This window comes from Physella acuta, unplaced genomic scaffold (assembly GCF_028476545.2).
Source record: "Physella acuta isolate Inbredline_101_S28 unplaced genomic scaffold, ASM2847654v3 ptg000541l, whole genome shotgun sequence".
Classification (NCBI taxonomy): Eukaryota; Metazoa; Mollusca; class Gastropoda; family Physidae; genus Physella; species Physella acuta.
Window position 1 is genome coordinate 208,798 of NW_026732060.1, and position 20,058 is coordinate 228,855.

Here is a 20,058-nt window from a genome sequence, read left to right on the forward strand (position 1 = left end):
CAATTGGTGGTAAAAAGATATTGCTAAGTTTCCCAATGTTTAATGCTTTCATTACATAACACAGACAAGCTTTCTTAACAGACAAACATCAACAACTACCCTTATTTAACTGCATTACTAATGGTAATTAATTTAACTTAATTAAGGTACATCTCGTAATGCAGAAACTGTGAAGAACTGTTTAGATTTTTAAACTTTTAAAGGGTACTCTATTGTTTTAGGTACATAAAACCGCCCGCGACTAGTAATGTGAAAAACAGGTGACCCCTTAAATTTTAATAATTATTTCACATTTTGAGGAGGATTTATGTTTTGAAAAATATAAAAATGTTTCCTTGTTTCATTTATGTACCTGTTTTAAATAACTGAATTAAAACTTTTCAGTAATAATTGAAGACTAGCGGTGTTTCCAACAGATGCAATCATGCTCATTTACAATAGCAGCCATCTTGTTTATTTTTTTTTAATTGTAAACTTATAGCGCAAGATTCAGGGGAAGCCACTCTAACTTACAGATGGCCGCTTTTTATATAGCAAATCCTGCTCGCAAACACTGCTGTTTAAAGTTAATTTCCTAACTATATTAATATATTTAGCCATTGATTTAGGTTTATTATTTATTTATCTATAATATTTGACACAAATATATCACAATATACTTCTATTAAAGCCTTGACAATGAGTTAACTTTATCGTACATTACTAGCCGCAGGCGATTTTACGTACCTAAATCGATAGATTACCCTTTTAAAGTTATATTAGCATCTATTTCCATGTTAATCAAATTAAATCTTTTAATGAACATTTTAAATAGATTAAAATAACCTGGCTAAAATAATCTTAAAGCAAGCTATTAAAAAAAATGTATTGAATGAATAGTTTGTAATATGATAATCACTAGCCTTCTAGCTGAGCAGAGTATTTTACTGGCATTATATATACATATTTAATACAACCTAAGGTAAGTAAAGTTTTCTTTATGAACCATGGGGCAAGTGAAGTAGAGTTAACCTGTTTCTGTGCCTTCTGTCCAATAAGGAATAGTAAGGTCAGCACTATGCCCAGCCGCCTTTACTTTCCGTAATATTAGGTAGGTAGGCATCAGAGCTGGATGGACAAGGACAATCTACTGATTTGAACTAGGATCTTAACTCATGACTTTTGGGTTACGATCTAGCATGCTACCCCTAGGCCACGATATCCCATCTAATATAACATAGTGTTTTATAACTATGTATTTATCAAAGGATTACGAATTCAGGACAGTCGTTAACCTTAACACTGCCAAATTAGGATTTTAAAACGCTGATTTACTCCAGGCATGACCTTATGGTTTAAGTAGGGCTAGAAAAAGATAAAATACTTGAGACAAATCTCATGGAAATACTACCAATTGCTTATTAATCTTTTTAACTCATAGGTAACAATGACAATGATCTTAAACTGGGACATGGTGGAAAGTTTTGGTCCTGATAAGAAAAATTTTTGTGTGTGAAAAGCCTGATCAAACAAGATAACTTTATTTATGGACAGCTGACCTTATGAGAAAAATAGTTTGATTGGACAACAGACTAGATATGAAAAAGTTTGATTGGACAGGGTGACCAGAAGTTAAAAGCAATTCGATTGGACAGGCGACCAGAAGTTAAAAGCAATTTGATTGGACAGGTGACCAGAAGTTAAAAGCCATTTGATTGGACAGATAACTAGCCTATGTGAGAAAAGTTACTTTTGTGAACAGCTGTATTAAATAATGGATAAGAGGTTAATGATTTCACAACATCCCTAAGTTTTAATAAAATATTTTTGTCAAATAACATAGCAGCTTATAAAACAAACTGTTGTCCATTTTTTGTTAAAACTGTCTTCTAAAAGGGCCGTTTCAGACAAAATACCTACACCACCACCAGTACAAGACTAGATCAGATTTGTAATGGCACAGAGTCAGACATGGAGTCGTTACATGGAGTCATTACATGGAGTCATTACTGTACAGCCTGTCTTTTCTCTCTCCTCTCACAGCGGGGGCACATATTCCGTTTTGCAAAACAATGCCTGAAATTCATTTTAAAAACCATTTGACCAAAATGAGGAATAATATTTTTTTCCTATCAATCTAGTTTGATGGTGAAATGAATATTGTATCTTACAAATTTTTAAAATAATTTTACCAAAATGATTCATATTCTTTTTTCTACCAATGAAATATGACGGTGAAAATGAAATGAACATAACATTTTAAAAAGCTTTTAAATAACTTTAAAAAAAAATGAATCCTGAGTTAAAACAGAAGAAGACACAATAAGCATGCCTTTATAAAATTGATTAAACTTCTGGGAAAAAAACATAATGATTTGTCTCTAAAGCCTTGATGTATAAAAATGTTTACAAAGTCCCTTTGAAAAATACACGTCAATGAAAACATTTATTGAGTTTAAGATAAAAAAAACCCACAAAATTTTCTTGATAGTTATTTAAATAGTAGGGCGTTGTTATTTAAGAAAATAATTTATTCTCTTCTTTTTTATATATTATATAAGCTTGTTATAATAGCAATTTTTTATTAATTAATTTAAAAAATCAAAATGGACTAATGAAGGCTGTTTTTTTTTTCAAATTAAAATTTGTCTGTCTAACTTTGTTATCATGGGCAGGAAAACCAAATACTTTTTTCTCAAATTTAATTACTAACAATACACAAACCAGTTCTTGGTCCATATTAAAAAAATATTCTACCATTATGTTAAGTAAAATAATTTTAAGAAGAAGTGAAAATCAGTAATAAAACTACTTCAATTTACAGTACATAATATTATTAAATGCCAAGCTATAAAGGTAAAAGAAAAGGTTGTTAAGAAATCAGTTTATAATTACAGTTTCCTGTAACTTGAAGTAACAATGGATTCAAGAATGATATTTAGAAAAACAAAATATGTAAAAACAAAATTACCTGTGTGAAACTGCTGAGCACTTGGGACAGACAACTGCTATGTTGTCAAAGGGAAACAACACCTCTTTTTCTTGGCACAGTTCACAACAGAATCCTCTCCCCTGACACAGCTGAACATATTAGAAAAATTACTCATATTAGAGATCATAAAAATTCTAAAGTATTCAATCTATTAAAATGTATAAATAATAAATAAGTACTTATGTCATTCAAAAAACAAAATTAAAAAATTAAAAACATTTAAAAAAATATTACACAATGGAGACTTTCCTTCAAACACTACAAAATTCAAAACAAAATAAACCGGGAGTGATCTCCCCTAAACTTTCTCAAATATTCTTATATAACTTGGAATATAGACATGATTTTCAATTACTTAAACTTTAGTATCTATTGGATACCTTTACTAATGTTAAGGAAGACACCCACGCTTTTCTTTATAGTTATTTAAATAGTAGTCTATAATTTATTTTCTACTTTTTAGTGCATCATTACATACAAGCTTGTTATTAAAACGTTTTTTATGAATTTTTTTTTCAGTACTTTACATGTTTTATTTACAATAGAGTTACATGACTAAAAACCATTGCGCGCCTACTGAACATTACGTGATGGCGCAGCTATTGAAGGTGATGACGCGTGTGGTGTGGTTGGCTAGACATGCCTACTAATTCGGTCCAAATTTTTATTAATTCATAAAAAATTAATTAAGCATCCAATTAAGTCAAATTTAGTTTCAGATTGCATTGTCTTCATGTCTTGACCCACGTGCCAACTGTGAATCGTATCGGTCAAGTAGAACTGTCCGAATTTTCACTCCTGCGTTTCCGTCTAGACAGACTGACGACAGACTGACGAGGAAGTGAGTTAAATAAAAGCTTGTAAAAATAGAATAGAATCTCATAGAAAAAAGAATTGCGCACCAAGCGACCGCCAAAACAAAATGTGCATAATAGTGCGCAAATATTATTAGTACTTTTAAAATTTACATGCGTTTTTTGAGAAATCGGAAATAGCGTAAATTAGTACTTCCGGTCAACGGAAATTACTCAAAATTTAACAGAAGGTAGAGAATTAGATCTTTTACTTACATGTGAAATTTCATTTATCTATCTGAAATAGTACTCAAGTTATAGGCTTTTGAAAAATTCAAAGTAGAAAAAGTACCACTTCCGGTTATCGGAAATCGCTCAATAGTTGATCAGGATCTACGATTTTGATAAAATACTTATATATAAAATTTCATCAACCTAGCTGTAACGGTACTCAAGTTATCGTGTTTACACACAGACAGACAGACACACAGACAGACACACAGACATACGGACAAGATTGCAAAATTATGTTATTCCGTATCAGTGAGGTGTAAAACGTCGAGATTTGTAAAAATCTCGATTTTTTTTTTTTTGCACGGTTACAAGACTTTCTCTATACTTCGTATATACGAAAAAGTAAAAATCAATTTAAAAGACAATTTTGTAGATTTTTTTTCAAGTGCATCAAATATATGTAGTGGCATGTCCAGACTGACCTCACAATCAACCTTGATGTGCTGTGCCCATCTCATGTGTATGTTGGTCAGCTCAGGTAACAACACATCCTCAGCATCCAACAGGTCCTACAACAGCACACCAGTACTAGTTACTAAGGGCTAATAACATTTCTATTTGTTTTCTAAAGCATTATGTCACATATTTTGTTTGTTAAATGTATGATGTAAAGGGATGTACGTTCTATTTAAAAATCATGTATTATAATTGATGACCCACCTGTTTATATCATATATACCCACCTCCATGTCCCCCTAAGATGACCCACCTGAATGTCCCCTAAGATGACCCACCTCCATGTCCCCCTAAGATGACCCACCTCCATGTCCCCCTAAGATGACCCACCTCCATGTCCCCCTAAGATGACCCACCTCCATGTCCCCTATGATGACCCCCCTCATGTCCCCCTAAGATGACCCACCTCAATGTCCCTCTAAGATGACCCACCTCCATGTCCCCCTAAGATGACCCACCTCCATGTCCCCCTATGATGACCCCCCTCATGTCCCCCTAAGATGACCCACCTCAATGCCCCCCTAAGATGACCCCCCTCATGTCCCGCTAAGATGACCCCCCTTATGTCCCCCTAAGATGACCCACCTCCATGTCCCCCTAAGATGACCCCCCTCATGTCCCCCTAAGATGACCCCCCTCATGTCCCCCTAAGATGACCCCCTTCATGTCCCCCTAAGATGACCCCCCTCATGTCCCCCTAAGATGACCCCCCTCGTCCCCTATGATGGACCCACCTGCATGGAATACCTGTCAGAGCTCTCAACAAAATGTTGTCTAGACTCCAACAACAACAGCCACTTAGCAGCCATAGCACTGATACAGGACCCCCTCTCATGTCCCCTATGATGACCCCCCTCATGTCCCCCTAAGATGACCCCCCTCATGTCCCCCAATGATGACCCACCTGCATAGAATACCTGTCGGAGCTCTCAACAAAATGTTGTCTAGACTCCAACAACAACAGCCACTTAGCAGCCATAGCACTGATACAGGACCCCCTCTCATGTCCCCTATGATGACCCCCCTCATGTCCCCCTAAGATGACCCCCCTCATGTCCCCCAATGATGACCCACCTGCATAGAATACCTGTCGGAGCTCTCAACAAAATGTTGTCTAGACTCCAACAACAACAGCAACTTGGCAGCCATGGCACTGATACAGGACCACCTCTCATGTCCCCCTAAGATGACCCCCCATGTCCCCTAAGATAACCCCCCTCATGTCCCCTAAGATGACCCCCTCTCATGTCCCCCTAAGATGACCCCCTCATGTCCCCTATGATGACCCACCTGCATAGAATACCTGTCGGAGCTCTCAACAAAATGTTGTCTAGACTCCAACAACAGCAGCAACTTAGCAGCCATAGCACTGATACAGGACCCCCCCTCATGTCCCCCTAAGATGACCCCCCCTCATGTCCCCTATGACGACCCACCTGCATAGAATACCTGTCAGAGCTCTAAACAAAATGTTGTCTAGACTCCAACAACAGCAGCAACTTAGCAGCCATGGCACTGATACAGGACCCCCTCTCATGTCCCCTAAGATGACCCCCCTCATGTCCCCCAATCATGACCCACCTGCATAGAATACCTGTCAGAGCTCTCAACAAAATGTTGTCTAGACTCCAACAACAACAGCAACTTAGCAGCCATAGCACTGATACAGGACCCCCTCTCATGTCCCCTAAGATGACCCACCTGCATAGAATACCTGTCGGAGCTCTCAACAAAATGTTGTCTAGACTCCAACAACAACAGCAACTTAGCAGCCATAGCACTGATACAGGACCCCCTCTCATGTCCCCTAAGATGACCCACCTGCATAGAATACCTGTCAGAGCTCTCAACAAAATGTTGTCTAGACTCCAACAACAGCAGCAACTTGGCAGCCATGGCACTGATACAGGACACAATATATTTCTTCATGATCATCATCTCCTCTCTTAGTTTCTGGTGACATTTGCAAAACACATTATAAGACATGTCATTGTCCTACAGCATAAATGGCATGTAGGGTGACATTCATACACCATAAGAGACACATATTCTGCACCAACTGACATATGGCCTGAGTCTACACAGCTCTGATGAGTACCTGACACATGTTAGGGAAAAATAGTGGCTGAGCATAGTTGACATTTTCTACCTTTATGCCGAAGTCATTGAAATCAATTTACTCTACTTCATCTGCACCATTAGTATTGACGTATTGGGCATATTTTTATACAGTAAATCAGACTATACAGGTACTAAGGTTACATAATATATGACACGTAGATTACTGTGAAGTAGATTAATTATCTTATGACATACAAGTAAGGTCAGTTTCATATGCAGACCACAAAGTAAGTTCTGGACTGTGTATTTAGATGTAAAATAATTGCAATAATTGTAAATATTTTAAGTATATTTTATAACATAATTATGCTATTTTACAGTACAAATAAGTATTTTCATACTGCAAGTAAGGTAATTCATTTTGTGTTAGGCCATTAACATATGATTTATGACATAATAAAAACACTGTACAGCATATTACATATGGGTAATCACTAGATTACATATACATCATAAGCCAATCAATGTATGGCATAGGTAACATTTGTGGTATATGTCATACAAGGTAAACATCTTCCCCGTGTAAACAATATAAACATCAATCATTAAATTATACAGAAAAACAATGGTTAACTATGAAGTTGCAGTATTGCTGAGCTAAGATAACCTTCACAATTTCCACTATAAACTAACCAAATTTATGATGTAATGAGACTGTGCTTACCTTAATTTCATTCAACTGGTTCACATACACAAACAACATAGGGTTGATGTCTTGGATACGAATGACAGCTTTTTTCATCATCAGTCTAAGAAACTGTTTGGATGCTCGACAGACCTATAGTTTTAGAAGAAAAAATTGCAAAGTTAGAAGGGTTAGGGTGAATCAGTGGCATAGCATGTGATGGCTAATCCAAAAGTATTGGGTTCCTGAGTTCAAGTCAGCAGGACGACCTTAGTATGCTTCACTCTGGGATGGCATGGCCTAGCAGTAGAGAGCTAGACAACTAACCCAAAAGTCTAGGATTCCTGAGTTAGTGATCAGAACGACCTGATTATGCTTCATACTGGGACGGCGTGGCCTAGCGGTAGAGAGCTAGACTACTAACCCGAAAGTCTCGAGTTCTAATCCGGGTTCAAGTCAGTAGACCGTCCCTGAGTCCACCCAGGTCAGATGGGTAACTACCTCACATTCGGGAAACAAAGGGGTCTGGGCATAGTGCTGACCCTTCATATGCCGATGTCTCTGAAGCAGATGAACTCTATTTCATCTGCCCCAAGTGTTTTGGGCTTGGGCACAAATGGGAAAAGATGAGGATGATGATGCTTCACTCTGATGGGTACATGAGTTGAGTATTAGGAAAAAAAAGATAGTTGGACATAGAACTGACCAAACAATCTCTACATATACATAAGTCACAGAAATAGATGAACTACATAAGTCCAACAGGCCATCAGGTATATAATATGGTATATTACTTTTAACATACCCTATACTAGCTCTTATATAAAACTTTCTATTTGATAATTAAGGTCTGCATCACAACAGTAAACATTCATTAAGAAAGATATCAATGCAGTAGAGCTTTAGGGTCAATAGTGGCATTTTGATTTTACAAGTTCAATTCAGAGGTAATAATAAAAGAATTTTATTTTTTAATGGTTACAACAGTAGGCAAGTGACCATGGTGGCCATTGTGGCTTTGTTTCATATAGGCAGTTAGTAACCAAAGGTTAGAGGGACAGTGCAGGTCAGAGGTCAAAGGCCAACCAGCCTCACCTTCTGTGGTTTGAAGTCCCAGTTATGGAGGACCCTGGCAGGTATAACAAATGTGTCATTCCAGTGACACAGTTCACAGTAGTAGCGACCTGTGTAGTCACACATCCTAGGTTCAAGACCGCCCGGCTCTGAAGAAGAAAAAAAAATTAAATAAATAAAATAATTTTCTTGATTTCTCTTTGTGGAGGGGAAAAAAGTAAATTCATTTTTCAAAATTAGGGACACTTAAGGAAATCAATCTCAATTAAAACTACTTTGACGAACTATCTGATGACCACTTTATGTAACGTAATTCAACATCCACACCAGGCTGCAGCCCACACCAACTGTACCTCATGTTAATTATGGATTAAATTAACAATCTTACAAAGAAATATTTCAACATAATCTGTGTTGAGAAGAATTTATAAGAATATTTATACTAATTTGACAGATAATATTTTAATATAACTTCTAATCTTATCATTCAGTAATCAAGCAAAAACTGCAGTTTGAACTAGAAAATATTGGTCTAAATTAACTTGATGGTTATTTTACAACTGTTTCTCAAATCTACTTTAAAAGAAAATGATGATAAGACTGAAATATTTTGAGATGATATGCAAACAAGGTTAAATGATTTAAGACAAAAGAATTTCTGGGGTTAATGAAATTATAATTCTTTCATACCCATGATAAAATACGATTACTTACTTAAATTATAATTACTTTATACTCCTGATAAAATAAAGTAACTTACTGTATGAAATTGACGTCCTACACTCCCAGCATCGGAAGTTTTGATTGGTCAAGCCATTCGGGTCAGTAGGACACAGTTCCATGATAAGAGTTGGATCCTCCAGGACCTGTTACCACAAAATTTGATGTTTAGAATTAGAAAATAAATAAATGAGCCATATGTCCTTCAATTTAGTTTATACTCAAAATTTTAAAGCTAGCTCAGATTCAAAGACAATCGTATTTCAGCATTTATAGCAAAGGTGAACTGACCTTAACTTTATCAATAAACAGACCCTAGCTTTAAAGGTGAAGTGACCTTAGCTTTAGCGGCAAACTGACCTTTAAAAGTGAACTGACATTGGCTTTAAAGGCAAACTGACCTTAATTTATCAGTAAACTATCCTTAGCTTTACAGCCAAACTGACCTTACCTTTACAACCAAACTGACCTTAGCTTTACAACCAAAATGACCTTAGCTTTACAGCCAAACTGACCCTAGCTTTACAGCCAAACTGACCCTAGCTTTAAAGGTGAACTGACCTTAGCTTTACATCCAAACTGACCTTAGCTTTACATCCAAACTGACCTTAGCTTTACAGCCAAACTGACCTTAGCTTTACAGCCAAACTGACCTTAGCTTTACAACCAAACTGACCTTAGCTTTACAGCCAAACTGACCTTAGCTTTACAGACAAACTGACCTTAGCTTTACAACCAAACTGACCTTAGCTTTACAACCAAACTGACCTTAGCTTTACAACCAAACTGACCTTAGCTTTACTGCCAAACTGACCTTAGCTTTACAACCAAACTGACCTTAGCTTTACAGCCAAACTGACCTTAGCTTTAGCACATGTCCTGAGGATCTGTTGTAGACATTTTTCATGGCACCTGTAGCCACATTCTGGGGATAACAACCAGATGAAGTTAACTCAAAACTAAATAACCAAGATCAACTCACATCATTTTTTTTTAAAGAAATATTTGATTTTTATAAGCTCACTTAGATCAAACCACTCTGATCAAACCTTTACAAGAAAATGTAATTAATGAACATTGATTATGTCTCCTATTAGTTCTTAAATTTAATAACCTAATAGAATCTTTTCAAGAATATTTACAATGAATTCTTTGCGCATTTTTCAATCCAGTGCAATGGGCAAACCAGAAGGATTAGTAATATGCTAATATATCAACAGTCTGCTATTTGTTATAAAATAAATAACCTAACAGAACTTTGCAAGAAAATATAGAATCAAACAGACCAATTTGTCTATTTTCTTTTAAAAAACAACAACACAAATGCAATACGATTGTCATAATGCTTATTGTATAAACATAATGAACTTTGACCTCACCAGTGCACCTGTACCATCTTTGAAGCATGCCCCAGATTGCTCCGTTACATTTTTCACAGTAATATTTACTGGTGCGACTGGTCTTCAACATCATCTTATGGGACATGATGACCTTGACATCATCTGGAACTTGTTCTGGACCTTCCTGGTGTGGGAAACAAAACAAATATAATCAATTGTATACAGTTATGTTCAGTGCAACAGGAACTTGTTCTGGTCCTTCCTGGTGTGAGAACACAAAACAAATATAATCAATTGTATACAGTTATGATTAGTGTGGACAACAGGAACTTGTTCTGGTCCTTCCTGGTGTGAGAACACAAAACAAATATAATCAATTGTATACAGTTATGATTAGTGTGGACAACAGGAACTTGTTCTGGTCCTTCCTGGTGTGAGAACACAAAACAAATATAATCAATTGTATACAGTTATGATTAGTGTGGACAACAGGAACTTGTTCTGGTCCTTCCTGGTGTGAGAACACAAAACAAATATAATCAATTGTATACAGTTATGATTAGTGTGGACAACAGGAACTTGTTCTGGTCCTTCCTGGTGTGAGAACACAAAACAAATATAATCAATTGTATACAGTTATGATTAGTGTGGACAACAGGAACTTGTTCTGGTCCTTCCTGGTGTGAGAACACAAAACAAATATAATCAATTGTATACAGTTATGATTAGTGTGGACAACAGGAACTTGTTCTGGTCCTTCCTGGTGTGAGAACACAAAACAAATATAATCAATTGTATACAGTTATGATTAGTGTGGACAACAGGAACTTGTTCTGGTCCTTCCTGGTGTGAGAACACAAAACAAATATAATCAATTGTATACAGTTATGATTAGTGTGGACAACAGGAACTTGTTCTGGTCCTTCCTGGTGTGAGAACACAAAACAAATATAATCAATTGTATACAGTTATGATTAGTGTGGACAACAGGAACTTGTTCTGGTCCTTCCTGGTGTGAGAACACAAAACAAATATAATCAATTGTATACAGTTATGATTAGTGTGGACAACAGGAACTTGTTCTGGTCCTTCCTGGTGTGAGAACACAAAACAAATATAATCAATTGTATACAGTTATGATTAGTGTGGACAACAGGAACTTGTTCTGGATGTTTCTAGTGTGGGAAACAAAACAAAAATAAAAAATGGTATACATATATCATCAGTGTGGGCAAATGGCGTTTGTTTTGGATAATCCTGTTGTAGGAAAATAAAACAAATATAATTAATTGTATACAGTTAAAATCAGAGTGAATATCAAATTATTTTACACCTAAACACAATAAAGAAATATTGTTTTTCCCACTGGTATGTAATAAAGAAGGGTCAATTATAAAACAAATTTATTAATTAAGTACTAAATCATAAAATAATAATCAGATTAAAAGTTGTCAAGCAAATCTTAACATAGACAGATTAACATGTAGGCCTATTCAAAATAACAGATTGAATTCAGTGCTGAAATTTAAAGAATTAAAAGGCACAAAATGTCATTTTTACCAACAGAAATATTAAAAATCTTACTGTGTTACAAGGTTACTTTAAATAATCAATGAATTTTTTTTATAACATTCTGGTCACTTAGGCCTAGATGACTACACAAATTTTTTGAAGTTTATGATTAGGTATGCGCACCTGTTACAATAATCAATATCAACATCTAACAGTGGTTCTAAATACTTTATATATTCAACACTTTTTAACACATGAAAACTAAGCGTGAATTAGGATCAAAATAATTAATTGATGGGTAATTTTTTTTAATTATTACAAATAATACTTCAGTTTATGAAGTGAAAATAATTGATTTGTATTTTGTTTGTTATAATCCTTTATGAAATTCAGACAAAATTACTGTCTAAAATAAAAAAAACAAAGAATTTAAAATTGTAAATGATAACTTTAAAAAAAAAAAAACAACAACATTTAATATCTAACAACTACAGTGCAAATTTAAAATAAATTACCCAAGGATTTTTTCTTGGAAAATTAGTGGCATAATTAATAAAAACAATGATACGGCATAATGAAAGAATAATGTCATAAAAAAAATTACATGGTGTAGGACTAAACAAAGAGTAGTTTCAATAAATCTAATGGTGTTTGGGAATAATGTAACTGTATAATTTAAAAAACCCAAACAAATAGATTGTTATAAAAAAAGTGGGTGTAAATTAACAAGCAAAGAAGAATTAACTCCTGAATGTGATACCTTGACTTCATGAAGTTTGATCCTGAGCTGCACCAGCTTGAGGACAAGGTTCTTCTGCTTGTCTGAGCCAACCTGAGACTCTTTGATCATCTCCTTACAGTTCTCTATGGCCAGCTCCAGCTCCTCTGTGCTGCTCAGTCCAAAATGGCCCTGTGGGTTCAACATGATTGCATTGTATGAATTGGTGTACACATAAGAAAACACTGATGATATGTCATGGCAATAAAATCAAACTATTAGCTAAAGAGATTAAATAAAGTGAGAACTTGTGTAGAATAAAAAAAAACGCTTGACACCATGGCAATAAAAGCAACCTGTTATGTAAAGATTTAAATTAGTCCAAAATGACCCTTTGGGTTCAACATGATTGCATTGTATGAACTGGTGTATAACATAAATAAACACTGATGATATGTCATGGCATAAAAACAAACTACTGGCTAAAGATATTAAAAAAGGTGAGAACTTGGGTAGAATTAATAAAAATGGTAATAAATCTAAAGATACTAATAAAAAGTCCAAAATAGCCATGTGGTTTCATTATGGTTTCAACATGGTTTATGTAAAATAAATAATCACTTAAGGTATGGCAAAGAAATAAAAACAACCAAACAGTTTAAAATATGTAATAAAGAGTGTAGTTGAGCAGTAATTGCTAAAACATATAATTCCGAAGCTCATCTAAAAACTATCCATGATTTCTTATAGGTAGACAAATAAAAATTTAGTCAGTGGTTTTTGGATATTGTACTGTTTTGTCAATCCCTTTGTGTACAATGCTAACAAATCAAATGGCACCAAGTTGCAAAAAGAGATACATAACAATGATAACATGAGCAATAATGTTGTAAGCAATATTAAGTATAAAGTTTTTAGAATTCAGAGTGATGTTTCAAATCCTCATTTAATGAGTCTATAAATAGTGTATTGCTTATGTTTTGAAGCTTATAGATATATTACACACAACATTAGAAAAACAGATGTAACTGACTGAGGTTGAGAGAACTGATGAAAGTTTTTACAAACTACAGCAAAAGAAAAAGAATAAAAAAGAAACTTTGATGTAACTGGGCTGAGAGATATTATGAAAGTTTATACAAAATAATAAAGTTTAAAAAAAAAATCTGAACGAATTATGGAACTTGGAAATAACTAACTGAACTGAGGGTGAGAGAGTTGATGAAAGTTTTAAAAAACTACAACAAAAGAAAAAGAAACAAAATAAAACTTAGTGGGCTGAGAGATAATACACAAAACAAATGAAACAAAAAAATACAACTTAGATGTAACTGACCTGAGGGTGAGAGAAATGATCTTCTGAGAGCCCTAACTCAGCAAAAGTCACATCAGACTTGTTAGCTTCTTGCCACCAGTCCCCTCCTTGTGAGGCTATGGAAAAATGCAACACACATCTAAATAGTGTAACATAAAATATTTCAGAGTTTCAATAATGGCTAAATTTTAGTCTAATTTTTTTTATATTTTGAATTTGTTTTTGAAATTTGAATAATGCAGACCTTTTCAAGTATCTTTTAATAGGTGTGGAACAAAATGTGACATTATCCACTCTCATAATAATATTTTTTAACATGGTAACAGTATGGTAACAGTACTAGATAGAAATGAACCTTCTATGCAATGTGTTAGATAAAGCAAATGATCAACAAACTTACAAGATTTCGTACTGTTTGAAGAATGTCTGTCCACCCTGAAGTAGTTTTCCATCCCATCAGAGAAATGGTCCTCTTCCACGCTAAGGTCATTGTGTTTGTTAAATGGGTTGAATCGACTCTGTGCATAGTTTTCACGAACATTTTCCCTCTGTGATTCACACAATGCACTACATGAGGCTGTGCTTGCATTTCTATTTAAGACCCCTTTCTGTATTTAGACATTTTTTGTGAAATTTACAGTTCAGACATAAGAAATTAATCTTAACATTCAACAAACCTTAAAACATGCTGTATATGATATTATGCATGTATATGTTTTTAAACTCTCTTTTAAGTATAAATAGTTATTAGAGTCAGTTCTTCTCTAGATTTGTTAGAAGTATGTCCAAAAAATACATATATGAATATGCTTGAGGCTGCAGGCACAATAGCAATCATTAAAAAAAGTTAAGGGAAAAGATACTTATAATGTAAATGAGGTAAAAGGAATGTAAATAAGTAATATTTTAACATTTATGAGTGGTAAACTTAACTTAAGCTCACCTTTTTATTTTCCAACGACGTAGATAATCTAGGTAATACATTTTGCTCTTTGACAGTGAATTCTGATGAACTATGATTATGGCTAGATGCTGGGCTATTGGAACGTCTACTTTTGGAATTTTCTTTATCACTTTTTTTATCATTAGGCCTACTTGAAAATGTTTTACCAGAATGATGAGAATGTATAGGTTGAGGTTTTGATATATTATTCTTTATGTCATTTTCATATGATTCTGTGTTAGTTATTATATTTACTTGTACACCTCCTTCTGCACTTACACCAGTAGTACTACTAGAAATATCATAATCACTAATAAATTTGCTGGGAGTGGGAGTTTGAAAAACATTTTGCTTTGTTACAGAATGCAGTTCATCATCTTCTAGAACAGCAATCTTTTCTTTCACAGGTTTTACCCCATTATTGTTATTTAATATATTTTGGTTATTATGTACGTTGCCATAAATAATAGAACCACTGTCGAAACGGCGTAGATTATCGATGATGTCATTGTCCGTACTGCCTGACTCAACTGGCTGTGTTTGCGTCAACAACGAGTGCGGTAGTGAATTACTTTCGATTTCTTCATCATCTGAAGAGTCAGACATTTTACCACTGGTGAATGGAACACCACTTGTCATTTTCACAGTAGCAGTGCTAGTTTCTAAAACTTTCATTTTGCCTCTCTCTCCCATGGCTAAAACAGAATTAATGAGACAAGAATAAACATAGGATTTTTAGAACTGTAAACAGAACTAGTAAAGAGATGTAACCGGAAGTCAGCTGTCTTTGGATTTGAAAAAAGTGCTATTGTTATTATTATTGAAGAAACGAATAAAAACGAGGAAAAACTGAAGGGAGGAAAATTATGAAAACAAACGGAAAACAACATCTCCGCCACCCTATATAAAAGATAAATCGTTCTTTAAAAAATGTATAGATTTCTAGATCATGTTATTCCTCTTATGAGTATTTTTTTTTCAAAAAACAGATCTAGAATTTCTAGATCGGCAGTTTTCTCAAAGCGACCTAAAAAATCTTTTCACCTATTAACTCACGGGTTCCCAACCTGTGGGTCGCGACCCCCTGGGGGGTCGCGAAGGTCTTTCTGGGGGGTCGCCAACTGGTATACTAAACTTTAGTAATTTGAAACAAAACATACATATTTAGAATAATTTTTGAAATTCGACTTCATTAACATCACTGGAAATGTAATAGAGAAGAAACAAATCGCACTGTACAAAGTTGTTCTCAGTCACGAATCTATGAAATCTTCACCGGAACACACCAAAAAAGATATGGAATTCTTTCGTCGGTAAGAAGCTAGTTGCAAACGCCAGAAACTTGATCGAACAGGAAGTTTTCACCAGCATTAGTGCAAGCATCAAATAAAGTCGCGATAGAAAATGCCTAGCAAAAAAAAAAATAATAATAAAAAAAAAAATAGGAGAAAATCTCATCAAAAGCTGCATGTACGTAAATGTTAAATAACACATTTTTATTGAAATTAAGCTTTCACCATTGTTTGCTTTTCAAGTTGATAAATCAACAGACGTGAGTTCGTGTTGCAGTTGCTGGTCTGTGTCTATATTCATGCGGATGATAGCAAAGAAGAGTTGCTATTTTGTGAAGATAGCATGGAGAAAATAAATACCTTTTTTTAAAAACTGGATGATTAAAATGGGTTAGAACGGCTGTGGGGGTTTGTACGGATGGTGCGCCATCTATGTTTAGCTCAAAATCGGGCTTTCAGAAAACAGAAAAGATTTAGCTCCCTAACCACTACCCTATCCAATCGACATCAAGAGTCCGTTGCTAGTATAGGTCGTAAATTATATAAAATCTGGAGCCTTCAAAGAACTGAGCAAAAAATATAGATCACGAGGTTCTGCTCTTCTACACTACAGTACGCTGGCTGTCAAACGAAATGTTGTAAATTGTGTTTTTGAATTGAAATCTGAAATCAAATTGTTCAAAGGAAAGAAGACTTAAAACGACATAGAGTGGTTGGAGAGAGTATCATACCTAGCAGATGTGTTCGAACATAAGCTTAACCTTAAGCTTCAGGGAAAATGAACGAATATTATAACTTTCCATGATAATCTCGGGGCATTTTTATCAAAGCTGCAAAATCGGTAAAGAAACCAAATCGTGGAAATATTGTAAATTTGAGAAACTCTGCGGTGTGGTAGATGAATCTGATTGTGAGATAATTAAAAGTTTGAAAGAAGCGACTTCTGGGCATCTTGAATCTCTTGAAAACGAACTGCATGGCTATTTCTCTGAGCTGAAAAAAGAAGAATCTGCATTTACGCATTACCCATTCTCTTCTTCCCTTGATGTTGCCAGCATTCCCGATGAATTACAAGATGAATTCTTTGATTTGCAGAATGATTTCGAGCAAGATGAAAAACTGCAGGCACAATTTTGGTGTAGTATTCACCATTCATACCCAAACGTAAAATTGATTGACTTTTCGAGAATATATTTTCAACACTATTCTTCGATTAAAATCAAAATTAAGATAATTATAATGACATAGGTTGGCGTTTATAAAATTTTTTAAAATTAAAAACTTAACCACGAAGGTTTAGTGAATAGTATGCAATTTTACTCATGCTATTAAAACAGTTATCAAGAGTAGTTTATATTGAAAGTCTACTAGAAAATCTTATTTTAGTGCTTATTAATTTCCATACTAATTTCGGCTTTTTAATTCTATGGGGGTCGCGGGTCACTTACTTTTTATAAAAGGGGGTCGCCACTCGAAAAAGGTTGGGAACCACTGTATTAACTAGTTGAAGAACGAGTTAATGACCTGTGTTATTTATTCTAGATTATCTAGAGATACAAACTCCAATAAGTAGCAATCTTTTATTGCGAAGTGTTTTTCAAAGAATAATTTGGCCTAATACTATGTTAAAAACAAATTAAGGAAAAACATTTTATGGTTATGGATGGGTCAACATTCGGTTCGCTACAATTTACCAAAAAGTCATTAAACATGCAAAATAACTTCTAGAATTTCGAAAATAACCTTCTCGTAACACATCGTCACAAAATCTCCGAACAGATTATATGGGTAGTATGTTGAGAAGAGTCAGATGTTGTCCATATATAACCCCCCCCCCCCCCTCTTCACACTATGTGACTATAGGCCAGTGTTTCTTCCAGACTTTTTTCTCCGGGGGTGGGGGGGGGGGGGAAGGGGCACTTGAAATTTTCGGGGGGGGGGGGGGGGGGGTGGGGGGCGGTAAACTTTCTTCGAAGAGATGCCTGGAAGAAACTCTGCTATAGGCCTACAACTTGGCATCGGCGGTATCAAAGGAGCTGCAGAAAGGGACTCCACTCCTGTTCGATTTCGTTATCTCTCCTAGATGGGTTACTGTCCCCAGTCCCCAGCTATCAAGCGTCATCTTCCCGGGGGTTCAAACGCGTGTATGGCTTTATTTTGTGATAAAATATAAGATTACAAACAAAATTTGGAAGTCACCTGTGTTGACCCTTCCATCTGCATATTGTCAGTGGCAAATATTTAGCAATTAAATAAATAAATAAATAAATAAGAACACATTAAAAATAAAAGTCATAAATGGCAGTTTTCTTTAACATTTCTATATACAACACAGACATCATACCATACCACTAATGATAAACCACCACCAATCCTAACCCAGTTGACTGCGTAAGTTATTTTAAGCAACATAATTTTTCAGAAGCTGTACTTTTTACAAAACTTTCTCACGCAGTATAACATTAGTTTCTATATTAAAAAAAATAATAAGTGCCCTGCAGAGACGGAGGGAGAGGATGGGCTCCCCACCAGAGGCGTAGAGAGGGGGGGGGGGGCGGGGGGGGGGGACATATGTCCTCGGGCGCCGACCTCAAGGGGGGGGGGCGCCAAATTGAAAGTTTGAGGGGGGGGGTGCAAATGAAAAGTTCGAGGGGGGGGGGGGGGGTGCAAATCGAAAGTTTGTCCCCGGGCGCCGGGAAGGGTCGCTACGCCTCTGCTTCCCACTGCTCCACCTCAGCTACGCCCCTGCTTCAAACAACGGTGAATTGGATTACGTTTTGCCCAGCAGTGTTGAGCTAATGTGAGTATTGCCGTATCCAATTGGTTATGTGATGCAAAAAATGTCTTTTTCGGGCTCTTACATTGTTTGTCTGTGTGTATAGAAGTGCATTCTGGGATGGAGAGGAATTTTGTGACGTCATACACGATTGTGGGCGGTTAGTGAATCTCGTCTAGAAATGATTGACGTCACTTTGGGGCGGTATCTGCGTAATTTTCTCTGTATTGAAAGCTTGAACTAATTTATTTTTTTATGATAAAATTTTCTTTTTAAAAGTATAAAGAAATTATTATTAACATTCAGATTTTCGCGCTTTTGTACAATTTGCGCGTTTTGTACAATTTATTTATTTAAGGAACATTTTTGCGGCCCAATTCGCAACTCGTCTTTAGCTTGGCAAGCTGGCAAAATAATACGATACTCGATCCGCCTCTCTTTTCATTGCCAGATTTTTTTGTGGGCAACCGCAAATCTAGCTATGTACGGTTGGCTATCTGCGTCATTGTCCACAAAGTTCCTGATTAAAGTTCGCTGAATGAGGAATTTCTAGAACTCTGTGACATTTTACTCAAATAACACGGTGGAGTTGTTTTTTTTTTTAAGAGGTGGGGACAAAAAAGTAAAAAAAAAAAAATCAGGAACGAAAATATGAACACAAATCCCTAAAGCGAATCGAAAGGTCAATTGAAAAAGAATTATATAGCAGAAGTGATTTTTTTTTAAGATTTCAGAAAGTGTTTGCCTTTTCATTAGGTGTAGAAAAATCGTAGAGTAGGCCTAAAACTTGGTATACTAATTTCTTCAGTTTTTTTTTTAAATTTTATGCTATCTTTGTATTGCAAGTTTTGTTTTTGGCGCACTAGAACCATTGTTCTTAAACATTGTTTCTTCCAGACTTTTTTTCTCTGGAAGGGGGGGGGGGGAGCGCTTGATATTTGGAGGGGGGGGGGGTGGGGCGGGGGCGGACACTGGTAAAAGTATATATTTTCTATATAAATTACATTTCGATCGGGCGGGGGGGGGGGGGGCGGTAGACTTTCTTCGGGGGAGCTCTGCCTGGAAGAAACTCTGGTTCTTAACCTTTTAGAGGTACCGAACCACATC

The 20,058-nt window shown here is 35.5% G+C and overlaps 1 protein-coding gene across 1 annotated transcript; it reads right to left on the reverse strand.

Moving 5' to 3' along the window:
• Window positions 1-1,624: 1,624 nt before the first annotated feature.
• LOC131945944 (differentially expressed in FDCP 8 homolog) lies at window positions 1,625-15,576 on the reverse strand. Its single transcript, XM_059306574.1, has 13 exons — window positions 14,884-15,576; window positions 14,341-14,548; window positions 13,962-14,056; window positions 12,668-12,817; window positions 10,435-10,579; window positions 9,916-9,980; window positions 9,096-9,201; window positions 8,357-8,484; window positions 7,301-7,414; window positions 6,337-6,468; window positions 4,482-4,568; window positions 2,951-3,060; window positions 1,625-2,055 (listed from the first exon to the last, which is right to left on the reverse strand). Exons 1-13 carry the CDS (start codon window positions 15,574-15,576, stop codon window positions 1,986-1,988), a joined length of 2,103 nt encoding a protein of 700 aa, XP_059162557.1. The 3' UTR covers window positions 1,625-1,985.
• Between the last annotated feature and the right edge of the window lie 4,482 nt (window positions 15,577-20,058).